General features: G+C 39.4%; 1 protein-coding gene and 1 long non-coding RNA gene across 3 annotated transcripts in view; one reads left to right on the forward strand and one right to left on the reverse strand.

The window, feature by feature from the left end:
* Window positions 1-3040: 3040 nt before the first annotated feature.
* Window positions 3041-4189, forward strand: LOC141907691 (uncharacterized). The gene is made up of 3 exons (XR_012619539.1): window positions 3041-3111; window positions 3705-3789; window positions 3962-4189. It is a non-coding gene; the product is annotated as an uncharacterized LOC141907691 (long non-coding RNA).
* Window positions 4190-4534: 345 nt separating this feature from the next.
* The window catches only part of LOC141906868 (all trans-polyprenyl-diphosphate synthase PDSS1-like), a 52792-nt gene continuing 34129 nt past the window's right edge, over window positions 4535-23197 (reverse strand). For both annotated transcript variants that reach the window (XM_074796313.1, XM_074796315.1), the window contains 4 exons: window positions 22872-22981; window positions 16873-17067; window positions 15305-15385; window positions 4535-6425 (listed from right to left, as the gene is read on the reverse strand). In XM_074796313.1, the coding sequence (XP_074652414.1) occupies window positions 6285-6425; window positions 15305-15385; window positions 16873-17067; window positions 22872-22981 (527 nt within the window). In that variant the 3' untranslated portion in view covers window positions 4535-6284. The remainder of the gene's footprint in view (window positions 6426-15304; window positions 15386-16872; window positions 17068-22871; window positions 22982-23197) is intronic.

A 23197-nucleotide genomic window follows, 5' to 3' on the forward strand; every position in this document is an offset into this window, starting at 1 on the left:
AATATCATTAGAAGACGTATTGTAATTGTAAAGGATGTATGATTATATCAGAAGCGGCAGGCGTAAATAGAAATGATAAGTAAATCGGATTATTCGGTAAAAATGGCGGATGTATACACGATTTGGAAGTCTGATATAAAAGTGAGACACTGACATGGGGATGCTGGTGGAATGATAAAGCTATCTACGATCTGTGTAGGGCGGGCGTGAATTTCATCGGCGGCTACAAGCGGTCAATATAAAACTGTGTAAACAGATAATTTTAATATTCAAATTTTTTAGAAAACTATGTTCGATATTAGGGGTATGCAGGTCTCATGAGATTAGCAAAATATAATAGATAGCTGTCATATACGGCTCCGCGTCCTCTGATGGCATGTGTATTAGGTGACAATTCAATTCTTTATTGATCCTTTAACATATAAAATTCCCAAATTCAATAAAGTTACAAATCTTAAAATAAGAAAATAAACATACAAGACACATGCGTAATTCATACAGAATTACATAAACAAGTTATTTTAAATGACAATGTCTACTACAACCCAGACTCAAGAGGATATCGAGTGACAGCCAAACCGAGACCAGGCCGGCTGGATAGGCCACACCATGCTCCAAAGTCATGATGAAGCAGACATCAGTCACCATGGAGGCGATGAAGTTGCAGACCAGCTTAGAGGCAAAAGTGAATGAAGTCGGTCGCAAGTTGTCATTATTGACAATTTTCAATAAAAAAATTTCAAATTTGCAATCCCACTTTAGCTTATCCCAAAAATTCTACATTTTTTTCGCAGGCGTCAAATAATTTATTAATTTCTTGTTGCGAGTAGTGCTTAAGTACGAAACGAAATACCACGGACTTAAGAATTTAATTTTTCATCCGAACGATTTAGCCTACGCTATGTGTACTGTTAAACCTCATTAATGCGATTTTGTTAAAGACGAAATTAGTTAATTCTGATGTTTTCCATCATGACCCAGCCAATAGATTTATATCAATCAAGATGTGTACAAAAACCCATTTAATACAACAATTTCGGCACTTTCGCATACACAAGATTCATATTCTAAGTACAACTGTAAGGGTAATCTCGACTGACTGTGATTTTTCTTACGTGAACTGTTAGGCATTATTGCTAAATAATGAAAACAAAACAGGACCATTCTTCTGAATGTAAAATACTCTAGATGCATAATAGGTAGGGATGATCAACCGGACAAACGTACGCATCAAGACGTTGCACGGAGAGCGATGCCGGCGTAGTGTCACTGAGGCAGAATGATGATTGCTTGTTTGTCTTTTTGTTTGTTTACGTTGTTCGGAACTCCTTTTTAAAGCCTTATTGGATTCATTTAACCTCAAGATGGGACGGTCTTTGGTTGCCCACACACTGTAAGCTGCCAGCAGGACTCGAACCCACTTGTCACTCAGCACTGATAGTGGATGCAACAGCATCATGCCTTATCTCACAGCTACCGAGGCCACTCGATCACTGTTGTGGTGTTCAACGCATGAAAAGAGAAAAAGGTTTTTTTCCAAGCACGCATTACATAGCGAATCTATCTGCCGAGTGTGTAAGCGGCTGCTACCGCCTTGTGAGTGCGCAGTAGGTGGGCAGAGCATACTTCTCTTAGAATATAGCTGAACCGATAAAATTTTACAATGAACTGTCAGTCTACTGATTGATGATACAACATGGTTGTTCTTGGCAATGATATTTTCCTTCAATAAACAAATCTGGTAAAATTGAATGAAATAATCTATCTTTATTGGCGATATCGTATCATGGTTGGGTGGTAACTTTAGTAAAGGTGTTGCTGCGCGATCACATAACTTACACGGGTTTCAGTCATGAGTAGGCCAACCGTTCTACTGCTCTAGAAATATGTATTCTGCCGCTGAGAATTCTGTGCCTATTCTTTACTGCCAATGTCAATGCGGACACTACGCGATTGCTTAACCCCCTCTCATCTACTACATAACTATCGAGAAAAATGCGATGGAATTACTTTTTGGGCCATTAAAACAGAAATCTGGCGAGGCTATCTTGTAGGGAAAAATTGAAACATTATTTGGAATCATTTTTAGCTGTGTCTAATGTTTTACGAGAACCGAGTTACAATTTGAAGTTACTTTGTCAAACAATGCTCAAAATCGGCGTATGTAAGTAGATCGTTTTAAATCATGGATTCTACCACAAAAATATTCAGACCTCGACCTATTACCTATAGTTCGCTGCTAAGTATTTTCACGTCACAAGAAATTACAATTTATTACAAATTATCGGACAGGAAACCACAGCGCTCATCTTCTGCTGATGAAATGTCAAACGTGCACACAGCAGTAAGCAGCATTACAGTATCACTATATAGTAGTGTATACGCCAAAACAGTTTCTCGTAGAATTTTAACAAAGTTGACCACGTAATCAACGGAGGCTCGCCATATCTTCCATCGCATCGATTACACGTCGTTTAAGGGCTAGAACCAGAAACAAATACTTACATTAAAAAAAACGTAGCGTGATTTTACATAGTTGGCTCAATGCCAACTTCAATATCGCTAACAAAGGTAGACCAAAAATGAATACCTTGTTTCTTGTTTCGGGTCAACATTAAAGCTCAGCAGAATGGAGAAACAAGGTATTACTTTTTTTGCGTAAACACTGCAGGTTATGTTATTAAGCACACTTCGCTCTCTAACCCATTATCTATTAATCTATCCCTTCAAGTTGTATATGAGCATGCACAAATCATTAACCCATGACAGGGATTTGAACCTGATAATATCGCTCAACTCAGCCCTAGCGCGGAACCCTGCCACACTAGACCGGCCATGAGCCGCAACTGAAGCGAAAAAATTACAATTTCGTTTCGTATTTCATTTCATACTTTAGCAGGACCCGCGAAAGAATGGCCATTTCGTTTCGTTGTTTAGCATTTCTATAGGCATTTGTTTGGTACTTCAGCATTTCATAAATTCGTTTCATATTCGTAATTTCATAGGTTCGTACTTTAGAAGTGCCCCATTCAAAGGGCCTTAGCTCTGGAACCACTTCATTTAAATGCGGCCTAAAAAGATGTACAGTGAACCCCCACTGTTTAATGCAAGGTAGGTTAACTTGACGAAGCAGACATCAGTTTATACTGCCCTCCCCCTACGCCTACCGCCAGGTTTTCTCAATGTAGTAAAACACCTCCGATATACCACCATACTCTCTATACGCCAAAATCGTTCAGCACCAATGTGGCCCGTATACATCGGGGGTTGACTGTATGTGCAGTTTTTTCTGATGTCAAAATTAATGGAACTAGACCTTAGTTACAAGCCTTTGCCTTTTTAATCCGGTTACAGTTTGGCTTGTTTAATGAGTATTTCCAAGGAGACAAGGGTGGGAGGTTTTTATTCTTAAATCCAAAAATTATTCACTGTGTAATACTTATATGAGACAAGGGCGGGAGCTTTTCAGAGTCTCAATCCATAGAGGATTCCAAGACATGTTCATTTGCTTATTTTCTTTATCTAAAACATTGACACTACAAAATTTCAAACAAATGCAGTGTAAAATGGCATATCATCTCAAGGGTCACATGCCAAATCATTTTGTGATCTGAATTGCTGGGAATGTCATTCTTATCATATCTAAACTCTGTATACACTAAGAACACTAGTCTAATTTTTCTCTTGATTGACTGCTTTATTAGGACACAAGAGTACAACCTATTGAAAGTCTCTTCTACTCGATCATTTGACTTGCTCCAGTTCATCACAATAAAATTTAAATATTAAGTAAGTGCACTACTTACACATAATACTAACTATAGATAAAAGCGAAATGCATGAAAAAATATTACAAAGCGTCATCACGCGCATTGTTTTTATTTCCAAAAGACAGAGCCAACCATAAACAATCTGACGCTTGTTTCGGACTTAATTACTTTCTTTTTATTTTGGCTTTCAGGGTGACGCGGGCATATTTGCGATTTGATGAGAAACAAGGTATCAATTTTGATCCATCAAATGCGCTTGGAGAAAACCAAAATTTCAAAATTAATTTTACAATTACTTTTGTGCCCTTCACCAGTACCTTAGTGCCCCAACTTCCATAGATCCTGGCTCCGCCCTTGGTTTTGGTTGCAAATTGCTCGGCGTTTGTTTTTCAACAGATTTGATCACTCTGTGCCTGCTCTTCATTGGATTATGACTGATAATAAACTTGTAGTAGTAAACTCATGGAACCGTTCATTATTCTATGTGAAAAAAGTACTGTATCAAGTGTATTAGAGATAGTCAATTAATGTAAACTATGTCAGTATTCAATGTAGGAGCATTTAATAAATATGTAGCATTTGAAAACCAATTATTTTTATCATTCAGTGCCTGATATTCATAATAAACTACTAATTGAATCATTCAAATTTTCAGGAATATAGCAACAAAAATTCTGTTGCCAAAATTGCCTTGACTTTGAAAGAGCACAAAGAAATCCTCAACAACTACAACAATTCACAACTACATTATCAACATATTTTTCTAGCATAAGTTAACTTTTATTATTATCATTAGTTTCAATTGAATAAAAATCATTCCTCAACACTTATAAACTCCATAGTGCCGATAACTATTTGAACAGTGTAGCCCAGAAAAAAATTATCAGTCCAGAAATTAATTATTATGGTATGTTAATCATACTACATGTAATTAAAAGATATTTTGTTTCATCCACATCTTAGGTGTTTACTAACTTGTGAGTTAAAGGGCATGCATGAGCAGCATGCATTTACTCACAAAATCATAAAAAGACTTCAACACTTCAATTATAAAAACTTACAACCAACGATTAGGTTACTAAACACCCATAGCTTGTGCGAGAAAAATTCTTTTGATTAGAATAACTATGGCTAACACAATTTAATTAATTTGATTTTCTGACAACTTTTTAGGGCCTTATGGTAGAAGCTGTGTCTATGCTAGAGACTGAAATCCTCACTTTAATTCCTTGATTTATACTTCCAAAAACGGAATGCAACAATAAGGAACATGATTTTTCAACTTCGATTATTCTCGGAAGTGAGGTTCTTTCTGTGGCCAAAACGTATCATGTAACTCCCCAGTCAGATATTCATGACGCAATTTTGAGAAGTTGCCTCCTTATCATTTTTTTACTGTGACTTGATATGTTTAATACTCAACAGTCTATGTCCCAGTCACAACCTCCTCTGAGCATTAAAGATTTTTCATACTTTTGGGTGAAAATTTCTCAAACTTGTTATTCGGATTTCCAATAATCCAGATAAAAATCCACAATCCATTAGGATCAGGATTAAGTGATTCGACTGTTTAATGGAATTAGAAAGAATTTATTCATCATTGATAACAGCCTGGTAAAATATGTACGTTTTCGAAAGGATATCTGGTTGTTCTTCAAATACTCAGAAATTGATCATGAAATACAATTTTAAATCTAAAAATAAAACGCAGAAGGAAAACAGTAGACGATACTGTGGCTTCACGTGAACACTTGCTGATTTCTGCGGCTAACCCAATCATAGCGGAGACTTTGCTTTCTGATTGGCCTTTTAAAACTGATATGCTTGTGTTCAAACTTATGCGAAACAATCTGCTCCACAGTCTATCATTGCATTATAGCACACAAGGGGCGTACTCTTTTATCAGATCAGAGAATCCGTTTGCCTCCAATCATGATTAGGATTTTGCGTGGAGCCAACCAGGGATTTCGGATGGAGACTTCGGAGGTCATAAAAGAGTACACCGAAGCATCTATACAGCGATATCGACGACATGAATGTACTTAATATTGTGGCGTGTAGTGATTTCATAAATCACTGCCGATGATGCTCACATGCAATAGAATTCGAGCTTAAAAAATCAAAGCTATAGAATTCAATTTTGTTATCAATTCATGCTTCATGAGGTACTATGAAATTAAATGGCATAATTGACACTATTACTGCAATGAAAATTTTACAACTTTCGATGGAATATTCCACGAATTTTATTATGCAAGTTATTTTGTAGCGAAACCAGTGAGTCGATGACGACAATATGGAATTCACTAACACAATAGTCCATAAAAATTGGAAGAATGCTGAATAATCATGAATTAATGAGGTAAAAATAAGTTAATTGCAGAGATGAGTAAGGGAAAGGGACACCATATTTGATCAGTTTAAAAGTAAGTTCAAGTATAGACACAGCGTCAATTATCATAGACATTCGATTATACATAAAAATCTATAAACATTCTATGCATTCAGTTAATGTTATTTTTTTCGATCTAGAACCATATGTGTAATTGATATAAGAGCCTCACGTGCCATGGATGGTTTCAACTGTTTTATCTGATTTATCGCTTGGCAACAATGATTTTCGGCTAACAATCGAGTCTGTTGAATTCCATCACTCTAAAAATGATTGAAAAAATCATCTTTTAAGACAATACAACAAATTTAAATAAATAGTTCACTACCTATTTCCCCCACTACAGCCAGCTTTGCATGAAATGATCAAAATTCTGGTTATATATGAGACAAAATACACTTTCTGCTTCAACATTTTTAACACAGTACAATCATGTTTTTCAAAGGTTCAATTGAATTAGATTTGACTTTCTCAATAAAATGAAATCACATCTTGATTTTTTTCTTGTTTAATAAAAATTGGTGGAATTTATGATATCTAGGTCATCATAGCCTAATGCCAATTTGAGAAAACTCTAGCAAATTTGTCAATAATGAATTTTCTCCTCCCAGAAATCAAATCAGTTAAGATTTCACAGAGATTTCACCTTCAAATGAAATTTTTTTAATCATAAGATAAAACACCAAAATAAGATAAAATATAGCGGCAAAGCAGCCATAACAGGTTTTCTGAGTTGGTTGAAATGTCGTACATAGATTTTGTCTAAATGAATATCAAATCAGTAAGTAAACAAGGTAATTTTGAAACTACGTATCTACGTCACCCCCGATAGCCGGTAGAGAATGACCCCTGAAGAAATTGATCTTTGATATCGAACAAGAGCCCCAAGGGGCACTATGGCCAGCCTGTCAGCTTTTCATAAAATGGCAAATGATGATGCATTCTGTGGGTTAAATTTATCAAAATACACTCCTAGCTGAGAGTCATACCTAATAATCTACACAATACAATCGTAGAATACAAAAGTAGCACAGACAGCGAATGGATCTGGCAGGAACAAATACCTGATAAATCCTTACCCTTGGTCTCATTGATTTTAATGTGGAATAGAATTGAATTTTCTGAAATTTGCTAAATAAAACACAATTGAATTGGATTTGGTGTTTTTATTTGTTCAATAAAGAAAATTGAATTAGATTTGATATTTTTTGCAGAATAAAATTTAATTGAATTTGTAGTTTGAGCACATGGCTAATTAGCATATCAAGGTCATCTATCCGATTTGAGAAAAAGCAATTATTCCCGGACTTTGCACAATGGTCAATAATATTTTCTGTACTGCTAATAAAAATTACAATTTTTAGTATGAAAATTTGTATTCCCGAGTATACTTACCTGCAAAACATACTAGCCAGTAACCTTAGCTTGCTGGTATAACCGCCCGAAATTCAAATTGGCCTACTACTACCAGCCGGTGGCGCCACCGGAAGTACGCTCATATAATTCTTGGGTAACATAACCCAATGAGCGGGGAGGCGGGAGGGACTAAAACGTATGTTTTGCAGGTAAGTATACTCGGGAATACAAATTTTCATACTAAAAATTGTAATATTCCCTTCATATGCATTCCCTGCAAAACATGCTAGCCAGAATCCCACAGATTAGGAGGGACGGCCAAGTTGAAAAACAAATACACCCAAAAAACGAACACAGACCCCCAAAAATAAGGAGAACTATGCTCACCTTTCGAGCTGAAAGACAGCGACCCGAACGAATGAGATCCGATCCCTGCCGAGACGCTCCAAGGGTTAATAAAAATACACGGGTAGTCCCCTCTGTCCTACCACAACATCGCATACCCAAGAAAAAACAAAAATTACTTGGTAATTACAGTACATGTCCAATTTCATCCCTGTGAAACCCAGACAGTAAACAAAGCGAACTGAAACACAAGATTCCCTGAATCGCAGGCAAATCCTTCCAGTGAAAAAACCCTAATCCCCTGGACCCGACAGAAAGGGGTCCGCAGGAATACGCGAGTCAACCGGCTTAGGGGGACGCCTAACCCCTTGAGCCATAACTACAGAACCAATGGCCGTTAACGACCCTAACTGGCCTGACACGTCACGAAGATAGAAGGACGAGAACGTAGAGGGGGAGCCCCAGAAGGCCGCCTTACAGATTGCATCAATAGACGCGCCCATGAAGGCGGACCAAGAAGAAGCAAGCGATCTGACCTGATGCGAAACTACTTCCTGGGACTCTAGGGCTCCTTCCCTATTTAAAGCCTCTTTAATCAAGGTCCCACAATCCATCTCCCTACTGTATCTCTAGAGATATCCCTGTCCGAATTCTCCATTAGAGACAAAAACAACCTTTCCCTCCCCTTTCTAAAGGGTAAGGTGCGAGCTAAATAAGCTTTGAGCGCCCTGACTGGGCAGAGAGCCCCATCTGGCAAATCATCCGAAACCCGATAGGCTAAAGCCGGTATAGTCCATGACCTCCCTGCCGACGACGATTTTTGGTTCTTGGCCAAAAAACCAAGCCCAGGCCTCAAGGTGACCGAGCGATCAAGTGGACCAAAAACCACATGACCAGGCCTCACCGACAGAGCATGGAGCTCGGACCTCCGAGCTGCCATAGCCAAGCATAAAAGGAAAGCAGTCTTCCTGGTCAGTCTAGCCAAAGAAAGAACTTCTAATGGCTCATAAGGACGCTCCATTAAGTATTTCAAAACCACAGTCAGATCCCAAGGAGGAATATCTCTTGACAACCCCGGCCGCTGAATCGAAAAACCCGCAATTAATTGGGCTATTCTAGGGTCATCTGTGACCGATGGACGACCTGCGGCCTTCAAGGTGTGCGCTATAGCCCTTGATAGTCACCAACAAGAGAAAATCTGCCACATCTACAGCGGGTAAGAGACAATCAACTTGTCGCCCACCGCACCAATCCTGGAACAGCTGCCACTTGGAATCATACTGGGCCCCAGTGGACGACCTCCTAGACCCCAGGATAAATTTGGCAGATGCCGACGAAAAACCTTGAGTCTGCAAGGATCGCTCGACAGTGGCCAAGCGTGTAGATTGAGCCATTGCAGGTTGGGGCCCTTGAGGCAGGAGAAACGGTTCCTGACGAAGCAGCCTGGGATGGTCGCAGAGTAGATGTAACAGCCTCACGAACCACGACTGAGCCGGCCAGCAAGGAGCTATCAGGAGAACGTTGCACGACTCCGTGTCCTCGATCCTGGACAGCACCTGATTCAGCAGAGGAGAGGGCGGAAACGCATAAGCGTGCAGACCCTCCCAATCTATCGACAGGGCATCCACCTGCCACGCCATTGCATCTTGAAATGGGGATACGAACACCGGGCACCTGGCGTTGAACCTGGTCGCAAAAAGATCCAATACAGGGTGGCCCGTCAGAGACTTGACCCTGTTGGCCACAGACTGGTGAAGTACCCATTCCGTCGGGATCGCTTTGTCCTGACGCGAGAGGGCGTCGGCCACTACATTCCGCGCCCCGGCTAGGTGAGACACCGACAACTGAATGTTGTGGGCTTGAGCCCACAACAGCACTTTCGTCGCTAGATGACAGCTGGAATGACCGGGTGCCCCCCTGATTTTTCAGATAAGCCCGGACTGTTGTATTGTCGGTCACTACCCAGACATGACGGCCCTCAAACCTCAGGGCCTTCAACACTGCCAGAAGCTTGAGGTAGTTTATATGAAACTTCGACTCCCGGTCCGACCACACCCCCACCGCGACTCCTCGATGTGAGCACCCCATCCGTAATGGCTCGCATCCGTATACAGATAGACTGGAGCATGGAGCGGGCTAGGGATGCTCCCTGCGTCACATTCCGTGGAAGCATCCACCATAGAAGGGCGCCCAACAGATGGGGGGGGGCGTGGGGGGCATAAACGCATCCCAACTGAGACTTAAGGCAGCGCACGAGGTCTTCCCAGACCTCTGCAGCGGCCTGCCCAATGGAACTATGGCTGACATGGAGCTGATCTGACCCAGCACCCTGCTCCAATACCGAGCAGAGTGGGGAACTCCCTGTAACAGAGGACGAAGAGCCTGGCACAGCTTCAGTACTCTGGCTGCGGTGGGGCGAACGCGTCCCTGTCGCAAATCGAAGTCCATACCGAGGTATGTGAACTCCTGAGACGGCGAAAGCCGGGACTTCTCTGTGTTGACTCTGAAGCCCAGGTCTTGTATCATGCCGAGGGTCAATTTGACCCCGCGGCGACACTCCTCGCAAGAGGCCCCTACTATCAGCCAATCGTCCAGGTAGACGTAAAGCCTTACCCCTCGAGATTGCAACTTTTTTTGAACGGCCCTGACTAGTTTGGTGAAGACCCAGGGTGCCGAGCTGAGCCCGAAGGGCAGAGAACGGAACTGATACACTTGCCCCTTCCACTTCACCCGGAGATATTTCCTGTAGCTGGGGTGGATAGGGACCTGGAAATAAGCATCTTTTAGATCTATCGATGCTGCCCATTGACCCGGGCGTAACCCTTGAATGATCTCCTTTGGCGTGGTCATTTTGAACTTTTGACAATCGAGGTACTTGTTCAGCATCGACAGATCTATGACCGTTCTGAGACCTCCGGACGCCTTGGGTACTGTAAAAATTCTTGAGTACCAGCCCGGAGGCCCTGGATCCTCGACCAATTCCAGTGCCCTTTTGTCCCAGAGCTCTTGAATGGCTGGATCTATGTGCAGCTCCTGGCCCTGTTTGGGCTTCATGTCCTCCGGGGTCCTGGTCAAGGGTGGCCTCTCTCTGAACGACATGCGATACCCGGTCGAGACAACCCGAGTCAGCCAGGTATCGCCAAAAACCGCGGACCAGTGGGAACTGGGAGACTGGTCCCTGGCCAGTGGGAGACTGGTCCCTGGCCTTCAAAGCTCGTCCTTCCTCGCGAACTTCCGAAACCCCTGTCCTTTCTTGGGGACCTTTTCCCTTCCCCTTGAAGGACCTATTCCGGGCCTCGGGCTTGCCCAACTGCTGTCTAGGGGCTGAACCCCAACCAGACTTCTGTTGCAGCTTGGAGGACAAATCAACACCGGAGGTCCCCTGGTCACCCGACTTCTTCGGAATACGCCACACTCCGGGCTTACTCTGAGTTTCCCTGATCTTCTGTGCCTGGACTGCAGCCGGACAACACCAACTGGAAAACAAGCGAGACGAATCGCCGAGTGGAGCCCTGTATAAGGCCTTCTTCACTGGGTCCGGAAGTTTGGCATCCTTTAGCAACAACTGACGCGCCACCAGAGCCAAGTTAGCTTGCACCCTTATCGCTAAGGGTACCTGATGGCACAAGGACTTTGCTATAGACTGTAACAACCTATCCAAGACCACGACCTTGTCGGCTATCCCTACTTTACAATTCTTCACCAAACACGTGCGGATGGGTTCGTTGAAACGAGAAAACGCGATTAAAATGGGCAACCAGCTCAATGACATTAACCATGCCACCGCGCCAAGAATTATATGAGCGTACTTCCGGTGGCGCCACCGGCTGGTGGTAGTAGGCCAAGTTGAATTTCAGGCGGTTATACCAGCAAGCTAAGGTTACTGGCTAGTATGTTTTGCAGGGAATGTATATGAAGGGAATATATTCCTCCCAAAAACCAAATCAACGATCTTGAAATACAATTTTAGATCTAAAAATAAAACCTGGAAGTGAAACGGTAGACGATACCGCGGGTTCACGTGAACACCTGCTGATTTCTGTGGCTAAGCCAATCATAGAGGAGTCTTTGCTTTCTGATTTTCAAAACCAATATTTTTGCGATCAGATATTCAGATAAATTCTAACGAGGCCCGCTTTCAAAATTCAGCTACGTAGAGTTTGGAGAATGGATAATGGATAATGAATGATCTGTATGAATATATGCCCAGTTGCCCATTCAAAGAGCCTTTGCCCTGGAAACCATGTCATTTAAATTCGCTCCATTTGTATAGTAATAGGCTCAGCCTACAGCTGGCCTAAAAATGATGAGCGAATCCAGGGATAACCATACTATGAAATATCAATGTCCTGCTATCAATAGTTATTTAAGAATTGAGTTTAGAGGGTTTGAGGCAAAAGACCTCTACTAACCTGGACCTTCCACCCTAGAACTCCAAAATCGCTTAGGCACATCCTCTCCCCAGGAGGAATCATATTAAGAAATAGCATCGTCCTATTATCAATGGTTCTTCTTGAATCGTGTTTACAAGATTTCATATGAATGACCTGTAGTGACCTTGACCTTTGAACCTTGGACCCCAAAATGGATAGGGCATATCCTCTCCCTAGGGGTAATCATACTAAATATCATAGTCCTGCGATCAACGATTTTTCTAGAATCGCGTACACAAGGTTTCACATGAATGACCTGTAGTGACCTTGACCTTTGACCGTTCGACACCAAAATCAATAGGGCAAATCCTCTCCTTAGGGATCATAATACGTAATATCACGGTCCTGCTTGCAATGGTTCTTCTTGAATCACGTTCACAGTGTTTCACATCAATGACCTGTAGTGACTTTGGACCCCAAAATCAGACAGACGGACGGAGGCAGATACCAAGTCCCCCGCAACAACAACGGTTATTTTATAGAAGCGACAACTAGAGACCAACACTAATACCAGATTAAGAGATCAATGTGCTTTTCTAAATACAAACTACTCTGTGTACCTTTGTATTTTGTGAAGCACATTGATCTCTAAGTACTCTGTGTACCTTAGTCAAAATAGGATGAGGATGTAGTTATAGATATCATGAGCTACAATTTTGCTATTGTCGGATTGATTGGTGGTAACAATCAATCTAAGCATCTTCAACATCCCATTTAAAACCTCTGCAGAAGTGCGGATTTTGCCGAACTGGATGCAAGTTGGCCATTTTGTTTTCCGATCTGGCTGAAGATTAGGTTAAGGGTCCAAACATACATTACTAACTATTAATGTTTAATTTGATGCGATCGGCTCAGAAGTCACAGTGTACCTTTACAATAATACAATGAACCTATATTTTCTATCTGATCTAAGAGGGATCATACAATGAATCGCAAAGGCATACCGCGGGATTAAGATGCAGGATATATGCCGCCATTGGAAAAGTGTTGATGACTCTTACGTCTGGGCACATCTTTATGACCATCGTATGGGCGTGTGATCGCATAAGATCATAAAATATATCACAAACGTGTGCTGCTGCAGCACCCAAAGCACCCCTTCTGGATCCGCGCCTGAATTACTTGCCAAAACTGGATGCAAAAACAAGTTTTCAAAATTTATGCCCCCGGTGGTTCACATTCAGGTACATGCGTAACTGCACTTTCCATCGAAATCTCTTAATCCGCTTAGTAGATATCAATGAAAATGCATTTCCAGCAACTTGTAGGTGGCGCTACTGGAGAACCATATGAGTTAACTAATTAAACCATACATCAATACAAGTGTCTTGTAAAGGGCTACTGACCACACATTGCAACCCCAAAATCAATCACCAACTGTTAAGGAGCTAGGAGCAAAAATCATTGTTTTCAGTCCCCTGGTGGCAGTTGTATGAACTAATCATGCAGGTTGGCATATTAAACACATGTCTATGCAGGGCGTAGCCACTGGTGCGACAACTGCGACATATGTCGCACCTATAATTGAACGTTATTCTGTATTTACATGGGGGGGGGGGTATCAAGTTCTTTTGAAGATGTCAGTGGTGCTAATACGTACGGAGGCGTTGGTAATGCACTTGAGATTTTCCGTGTAGGCCACATCTTACCCAGCGACTCAAGCGAGTTTTGTTTATAGTGTTTACGGTATCACATCTGGACCATGCACCTGATCTCACAGCATCAAAGTTGCCGAATTCAGAAGACTTTTTTCATATTACTTTAGAGCGACTCAAACCGGTATTCTTCTGGTTATATTTCACTGATTCTGTAGGTGTTTTTCGTTCATGAAAAATGGACCATAATAAAGGATTTGACCAAAAAAATTCTGCTCAAGTGCCGAGACATGGAAACCGAGAAAATCGAGAGAGTACCGGTATTGATGTACAATAAGCTAACATTAGTTTACTACGTATTCATCAATAAATGGTCAATGGCAGATCCAGCCTACCACTTATATCGAGGGGTACTCAGGTTTGCCGTTCTATTTTCCTAGTTCGTGGTTTTGACAGGCTCTTGTACTAACATGAATGTTTTATTCCGGGCAAGTATTCTGGAAGTAGTATAGAAAATGGTGTAAATGAATCTAAACGAAAATAATTAACTTCAAGGGGGATAGATTTTATGCCCCAAATATGCTTAAAGATCGCATCTCAGAGCCTTGAAAAATCAAAATTTTCTGGGGGAGTGCCCCCTGGTCCCCCGTTTTGTGCTATGATATAGTTACCCTTCCAGTTCAGCAGGACTCAGAAACCGCTCTGGGAAGGTGAACCATCTGGATCAGCCCCTAGACCAAAGATAACCTTAGAGGCATTATATTATCTACAGAAAAATTATTCAAATATGAGCTCTCATAGCCATCAGCACGCATCTCAGACATTTTAATGTTCAAAATTTTCTTGGGGGAGGATTGTCGCACGATTGAATTTTAGGTGGCTACGCCCCTGCTATGTACTTTTACCACGTTTTGTGATTTTCATAATAAACAGACCGCATTACATGTGAAAAACAGATGCTGAAATGAGTTTTCAAAATTTACGTCCCCTAGTGGTTAGAATAGGAACTAATTATGAAGGGTTTGTTGTATTTAGTAACCAGGTACATGTGTATCAATTTTGATAGAAATACCTTCACACGCTTAGTCGATATAGCTGAAAATGCATTTTTCAGCGTTTTTAAGGTGGCGCTACGGCAGAATCATGTTATATAGTTATACTGTATTTTCCGGTGAATAAGCTAATTTTTCTAGCCTCAGGCCCAATTTAAAGAATCAGCTCCATAGGATTTGGAGAATGGATAATGCTTTAATGATTGATTCTAATATATGCTCAGTTGCACAGTCAAAGGGCCTTGGCTCTGGAAACCGTGTCATTTAAATTCGCTCCATTTGTATAGTAGAATGGCTCAGCCTACGGCTGGCTTAAAGATATTAAGTATATGATTTGGTCTTGAGTGATTGTTCAGCATACCTGTTTTACATAATTCCATGCTTGATCGACATCTCCCTCTTCCTTAAATCTTCTCATTATTAATGTATTCAAATCTGGAAACTTTAAAACAAACGAAATCATGAACTAAATGATCTTTTATACCATGCAGAGGTATCTAGGCCAATTTCATTGCATCATCGCTTAATTGCAACAAATCAAATATGATCGATATTCTTGTATGCAATTTTCCATGCGCAAAAAAATAGTAAAGGTTTGCGAGCGACGCTGTAGACATTCAGAATGAAATTTTTTAGGAGCCAATCAGAATGCAGGATGAAACCGTAAATGGGATGTTGATCGTATCATATTTTCATCATATGCTATCATAAGATGATTGTTAAGGTGTGTGCCGAGTTAGAAAATCACAATACATGTATTCGGTTTATGTGTCAAATACACTTTCAGTTTACACAGTACAATCATTTTTATCTCGTGCTAAGCCAGATTTGTTGAAATGGAGCCAAAAATCGAATTTTTGCTTACAAATGAGGTTGTAACTTTAACACGAAGTCATGCAATCCACTATATTTTTGTGCAATATGTAGCTTGATCATGAGGCTAAAATCTGTTGGAAATGGATTTAGAATGTCGCGTTCATTTTCAGAGGAATCGACAAATTTGTGAGGATTTTTAAGAAAATTGAAACGAGCATTTTGTTTCATAAAACGTCTAGAAGGCCGTTGTACATCGTTAACTTGATCTGATAATCCATTAATCAGTCTATTAATCTGCTTGTATATTCGTGCCATTTTGTCGAATTTACTTTCTCATTTCCCAGTCATTGGACAGTCTCATTATATGTATATCTTAAATTTGATAGTTCTGGCGATTCTGTCTCCCCAGAACTATTTTATTATGAAAAAATTGTAGATTCAATCGATATGCTACATTGATGACGCCCGAACTGTCGCATTGGCCCAAACCCGACGCCGCGTTGATTGACATTAGACTATTAGATTTTCTTTCGGTTGAGCGTTTATTTTACGAAGAAAGTAATCATTTATGACATAGAGTACTGGCATTACTCATTACTTATTAGCCAACAGTTCATTCCACGTGCCATTGGTCCCACATCTGATTAGTCCAGCGACTCAATGGTCCCACAATTTTTCATTTGACTTACTGCGCCAGAGATATAAAGATCCGTGGATCTCTTGTTAAACGTTACACAGACAGTGAGATGAAGAGAACAATTATTTTGGATCAATTCTATCCTTCGTCTCATTGATTTGAATGCAAATTTCAAAATGCAATTCAGAATTTTGAATGCAATTTATCAAAATAAAATTGAATTGGATTCAATATTTTCAAGCGGAATAAATTGTGATTGAATTTGCAATGCAAACACTTGGCTAATTTTCATATGAAATTTCTCTCAGCTGTCTTAAGAGCAGCTTAGCGATAATTTATGGATGGCATTTTACTTTTGTGCAAAGCCATTGCATTAGACAGCTAAAAATCTGGTTCCTGATCCCTTTAGAACCAACGATCCTCACCCCAGTTAGGCTATAATAAATCCATTATATATGCTTTAATAGACAACTCACCTTTTGTGCAGCAAATAGTACTGGACCAGTGGCCAATCCTAATTTAAGATCAGCTGCAGTTGGTTTACCCATTAACTCAGTATTAGATATGAAATCTAATAAATCGTCTATTAATTGAAACGCTATACCAACATGTCTTCCATATAAATATGCTAACTGTGAGTCTTCTTCATCTGCACCACTCAATATAGCTACCTAGATATAACATATATGAATTCAAATTGAGAAATTAAGCACTAACATTATTTCAGCCCATTTGGATTTAGTTAATGAGCATTGGTTTGGTCAGGTGGAACTGGATGCATAAGATTGACACAGATGAGTTTGAGTAAAGTAAGTCATGGTTTCAATTAAACTATATAGGTTTGAAGAAATGCGCTATTAAACTTATTTTCGTATGACACCACACATCAGCTGGTACGAGTGTTGCAAATGAAACACTGCCAGACATGAACTTACTTCTGGTACATCAAATCAAATCACTTAATATCAAATCTTGGTAGACAATTTAGCAATTTGCTAAATCATCTAATGGAAAAGACATTCAGGATTTAGTATACCCTCAAACCCTAACACTAAGTTTCAAACCCATCAAGAATTGTTGGCTATATCATCCTAACAAGGTCTCAAGGGGATAGGGCACACTGAGTAAAATATGACACCCAACAGGAATAACATAAAAAGATCTCATATCATCATGATATTTCCCAGTGAAAGTGTGAGGTTTGAAATTGGCAAAATTATTGTTGGATATCTCTTGTATTTTCACTTACATTTTCTTTTGTAACATTTTCAGTACTTCAATATCCTAAACAATATTATCTGATTTTTAGCACTTAGCACTTTGTCAGCACTCAGTTGCTTGAATCACTAGTATTTCATTAGAAGTAAAATGGAAATAACTTCTTAACACTGCTTGCAACTAGAATAATGCCTTGCGGCCTTAACCCTTAACCTGCCGGCAGCTGTAATGTTAAGTCTTTTGTGTGCCAGGCCTGCATTTTTCAAAGCGGTGTTAAGTTATCCCTATGATAAGGCTATCCCGGTGTTAAATTTCACTATCCCAGTGATTGTTATCACAGGGATAAATTCTCATTTTTCAAAAGCATTTTATCCCAGTGATAACTATCACCGGGATAAGAGCATTTATCCTGGTGATAACAATAAGAAAATGGCTGACATTTCAATCTAATTTCTCATTTCAAGAACAAACTTATAGGATTTCTTGACATAATAGATTCCAATGCAAACATAAATGATTGAAAAATATATTCGCGGTTCACATCACAGGATATAGATGCAGATAGGTGTGTTGCTACGGTGGTAATTTTATATTTCAATTCATTTTAACACAGGGGCCAAAATGTTTGTCACGGAACTCCTCCATTACGGCATTTTACATCTTAGCAATTGTGCTAAATGTATATTTTGTCTTAAGATTGGTTTTGTGTCCATATAGCGTATAACTTTCATTCACTAGGCTCGTTGATTAAATGAGCTGAAAATCTCCTTAGCCAACAGGAGCAAATTTATAATGACTAACGGGCACAGGTCAGCATAAGCAAGGAGGTTCGAATCCCGCAGAATCCCTGGACACACTGGTCAGCTGACTGAATCGCCTAAGGTGATCTTCAAGTGCTGATCCAGGCTCGTGCCATGCTTAACCCCCTAAACGTGTGCCCTTCAAAGTCAGTAAAAAATTTGGGTCAATTTTCATGTTTGTATTGTTGCAAAATGAAAAGCAATTCACTCTCAAATTATCTATTCAGGTACTTAATATTTAAGTTCTGTCGTTTATTCAATAGGGAATGTGCCCCTTTTCGCGGCAAAAAGTGCCTTTTTTCTTGAAATAGAACTGCCCCTCAAAACAGCTTGACCCCGACACACTAGGCAATTTTACTAATGATTTCGTTTAATTGCCTAGAATAGTGTCCCCCGCCACGTGTGCACCAGTCAATTCCAAGGGATTTAAAAAATCATATGGTTCATGGGGTTTTTGCTATTATATGTTGAGTGCCCTTTCTTCAATAACGTAACTAAATTAGATAAACACCATGCAACCATAACAATGAAAAAAAATATTTTGTTCCTAGGGCCTTTGTCTCGGTACAAATCACAATGGATACCTTTTCTGATGATATTTTGATTTATTTAATTTTTGATTTATCCTGGTGATAGTGTTGCCATCACCACGTTGAATGTGTGTTAACTATCACTGGGATAGCTGATTTTTCCCGGTGATAAAGCACACAGGTTTGAAAAACGCACTATCCCAGTGATAAAAATATTTAACACCGGGATAGCGATTTATCACCGGGATAAGGCTTATCACCGCTTTGAAAAACGCAGCCCAGATGATTTGCATGTTAACGAAATTTACTCATCAAATCCTCATAACTTCCAAACTATTGTGTATAGGGCACTGAAACTTCAATAAGTATTTTTTTGAAAGAGGGGGTCCACTGGGTGGGGTCATTTTTGGGGGTTCAGCGCAAAAATGCCCCCTATAAAGTTAGAATACTCACAATTTTGTGTTACAAACCTTAACTATGCTTCAGTCTCAGTCTATTCAGTCTATTACAGTCTCAATGTATGAATCTCCATCAAAATTGCAAAAAATTTAATTTACGGGGCGTATTTGAGGGCAAAATTCTTGAAGCATTAAGAACTACATCTTGTCTTCATCTTCATAACACAAAATGTTTTTGGCAAACTAAAGTTGCTACCAGTCAGCTATCATGGTAATGATCAGGCTAGTGTTTAGGAAAAAATCAATACAATCCATTAAAGTGTCTTCAAAATTTCCCAAAATATATGGTGTACAGACAAAATTGAATGAAGTACGTAGCCTAATGGGAATAGTCCCCAGTGAGGTAACTAGGGGTCCGGGGACACATCGCCCACTTGGGCAGTGGTTTGAAATGATCTACAAATGCGACCTGTTGATTCTGATTGTGCCGGTTTTTCTACTGCATATGTATCTAGGCTTGCTTAGTTTGCATGAATGAAATATCATGACAATCCATTGAAGTGTATCTAGGGTAGATTAGTTAGCATGAATGAAATATCATGACAATCCATTGAAGTACATCTAGGGTAGATTAGTTTGTATGAATCATATATCATGACAATCTATTTAAGCATCTTCAAAACTTCCAACAATAACTGGTTTCATGGCAGATGGTTGAACTAACAGATGAAACTCAGTAAACTTGAGTCGAGAAGAAAACACAATATCCGTGTATGATGAATAAACGCGAGAAATCCCACAATGAATACAGCCAAACAAGAAACTTGAATAGAAGAGTATATATTTGCGCAACGTTCTGGCTAAAGACTATTAGCCATCATCGGGCGTACTGAGAAATATATATATATATATATATATACATATATACTAGAACAAATCAAAAGAACCGAGTGAGCGATTAGAAAGTTTAAAGACAGATTAAAGTAATGACACAACAACTGGAAAACAATAGTATTCTACATCTATTCCTTGAACACGGATACTCCCCCTAGACTTTGGTTACGATACGTTGATGATATTCTTGCCCTTATACCTTGTGACTTTGATATTGATCTATTGGGGGTCCTCCCCAAAGAAAATTTTTGAAATTTAAAGCGTTTTCCAAGCAATTAGAGCGATCTTGAGCCCATGAACGATCACCATATTTTGAAAGTAATGTCCATTTCCAATGCGGCACATCCACATTTCACTAACAATCATTATCTCAAACAGGACCCCTAACTAAGTGAACATTGTGCGCTGCGCACCGCGCTACCCGAATGACTGTATTGAGTATAGACACTCGAGACAATTCAATTCAATTCAATTCAATCTTTATTCAGCATAAACATTAATGAAACATTGTTTGCAACTGATACAAATTCGGTAAAATCAAGTATATACATAATAGGAGATAAACAAATAATAAAATGAAGCATAATTAACACTAATTACAGATGAGTTAAAACATAATTGAAAATATACAGAACATTAATCAAAGAAATATTAGGACAATGGCAGACCGAGTTTAATAAATTTGGCTAGCTGAACAATGCTGGTTGTAGGGTTTAGGTTGTCGAAAGTGGAGATTAAACTATTAACGTCTAAGATAGCTATATCTAATTCCTTTCTCAGATTGGCAACTCTTTTACAATGGAACAAAAAGTGACATTCATCGTCCAACACATTACAAATATTGCACAAACGATTTTCCTTTTCTATACCGCGGTGTCTACCTTTTTCAATAATTAAGCTGTGAGTAGACGTCCGTAATTTAGCAACAGCATTTCTGAGGTTAAAATCTTTTAGCACTAATAAATATTTTTCTAACTTAAAACTTACTTTAACTGCTTTATAAAAATTATAACGGGAATGATCACTTGATCTTACGTCCTTATGCCAGAGATCTACAAAGATAGCTGACAGACGCTTTCTAATACCCAGAATAATGTTATTCGAATAATGCCCCAAGTTGTTCCAAACACGACGCTACGTTTTCTCACTATACGTACTACTACTAGTGGCTGTAAATAGACTTAGCCTATTAACGGTCGATCGCTCACACTATGGGGTCACGCAGATACGCTATTTTCGCAATATAAATAATCGCAACATTTCAAACAAACAGTTTAGAATAAAGTCCGGCATTCCGGATTAAAAAACTCCCTCCTCAGTTTGAGCCGTAGACGTAGCCTACACGTACAAATGAGGTCACATCACACAGGTGCACGGCTATCGCCGAAAGAAATTATACACTTATTAAACTTCAGTAATAGAATCTAACTGTAAAATGAAATAAATGATGTCCGGTCTGCAGCGCTTTTACGGCCACCGCTACCAACAAACTTTCGAATAAACCCTACCCCCCCTCACATTTTCTCATTGTTTTTTGGCTTATCAGAAAAATGACCTTGGACTTGAAAAATCCGGAATTCCGGATAAATCCGGAAAAATTTCCTCCCTGGTTCATTCTACTACTCTTTTTAATTATGCAGATCTGTTCACTTAGTGCCCTGGGCACTTTGGTGAGACTGGAGCCTCAGACATTGGTAGGCCGGAACAAATACATCAGATCGATTTGTATTACATTAAACTTTAAAGTGAGATATGGCCAGTTATAGTTCAAAAAGATCGACAAACCAATGTGTATTACTTTCAAAGACTTTCTAATGATAATTGGACCGACAATTTCATTTAAAAAACTTATTTAACTGTATGAAAAACACGCGTTTTCATAACGCGCACGGCAATATGAGCATATGCTATCACCGTAACGTATGTACTGTGTATCACTAGTGATCTTGATCTGCCAGCGCGGACTTGCCTCACTGATATGGCTAGACACCGACTGTTGCTACGCAATACATCTGCAGTAAATGAATAAACGAACGCCACACTGCCAAAAACTCGGCGACAATTTCGGTCTAACTGTAAAAATTTAAGCCTTTCAAGGACATTGTTTGCCATTATCCCCTTTCATGTTCCTTCTCTTTGTTATTTTCTGATTATTCCTTAGTTTGTCCTCTCTTTTTAATCACTTTAGTATATGCCTTTCATTTTTAGATTACTTCAATCTGTTTTGCCCCTATTTTGCTTTTGCTAACTTAACTATTGTTTCCAGCCATTGTCATTATTTAAATCTATATTCCCCTTTCAACTTTTTAATCATTCACTCTGTTCTTTTGTTTTGTTCTAGTATAAATATCTGGTGATATTCTCCTGTTCTCAGAACGCCTGATGATGGCTAATAGTATTTAGCCGAAACATTGTGCAAATATATACTCTTCTATTCAAGTTTCTCGTTTTGGCTGTATTCATTGTGAGATTTCTCACGTTGAAAAGTAAACTTATTAGCGAATGATATATTAATCTATATAGCGCATTTCTATAAAATATAATCAATGCACTTTTCATGATTTAAACATGATGTAATGGTGAATGGATTAGATGGGTTTGGTTGCATAGAACCATCTCAATAAATCAGACTTACAGCTTTACAACTATTCGCAATTAAACTTGCTGTTTTCTTATAAGTTTTCTGTAAATAATGAGCAAATCTTTGATCTTCATCTTCTTTAGATCCGAGCTGCATAAATTCACCTGTAACATATTTCATTGATATAATTGAACAAGAGAATCATAAGTCCGTGGAAGCAATGCAAGCACACTTAATTCTCTTTAAGTTTCAAATCACATACTGTTATAAGAAACATAGACAGTAAATTTTGATATGTTGAAGTCAGTGTAAGCGATTACACACATAATATTCACTGACTAATAAAGCTTCTTCTAAACAACATCCGAATTAGGAAAGAT

The sequence above is a fragment of the Tubulanus polymorphus genome, chromosome 6 (assembly GCF_964204645.1).
Source record: "Tubulanus polymorphus chromosome 6, tnTubPoly1.2, whole genome shotgun sequence".
NCBI classification, from domain to species: Eukaryota; Metazoa; Nemertea; class Palaeonemertea; order Tubulaniformes; family Tubulanidae; genus Tubulanus; species Tubulanus polymorphus.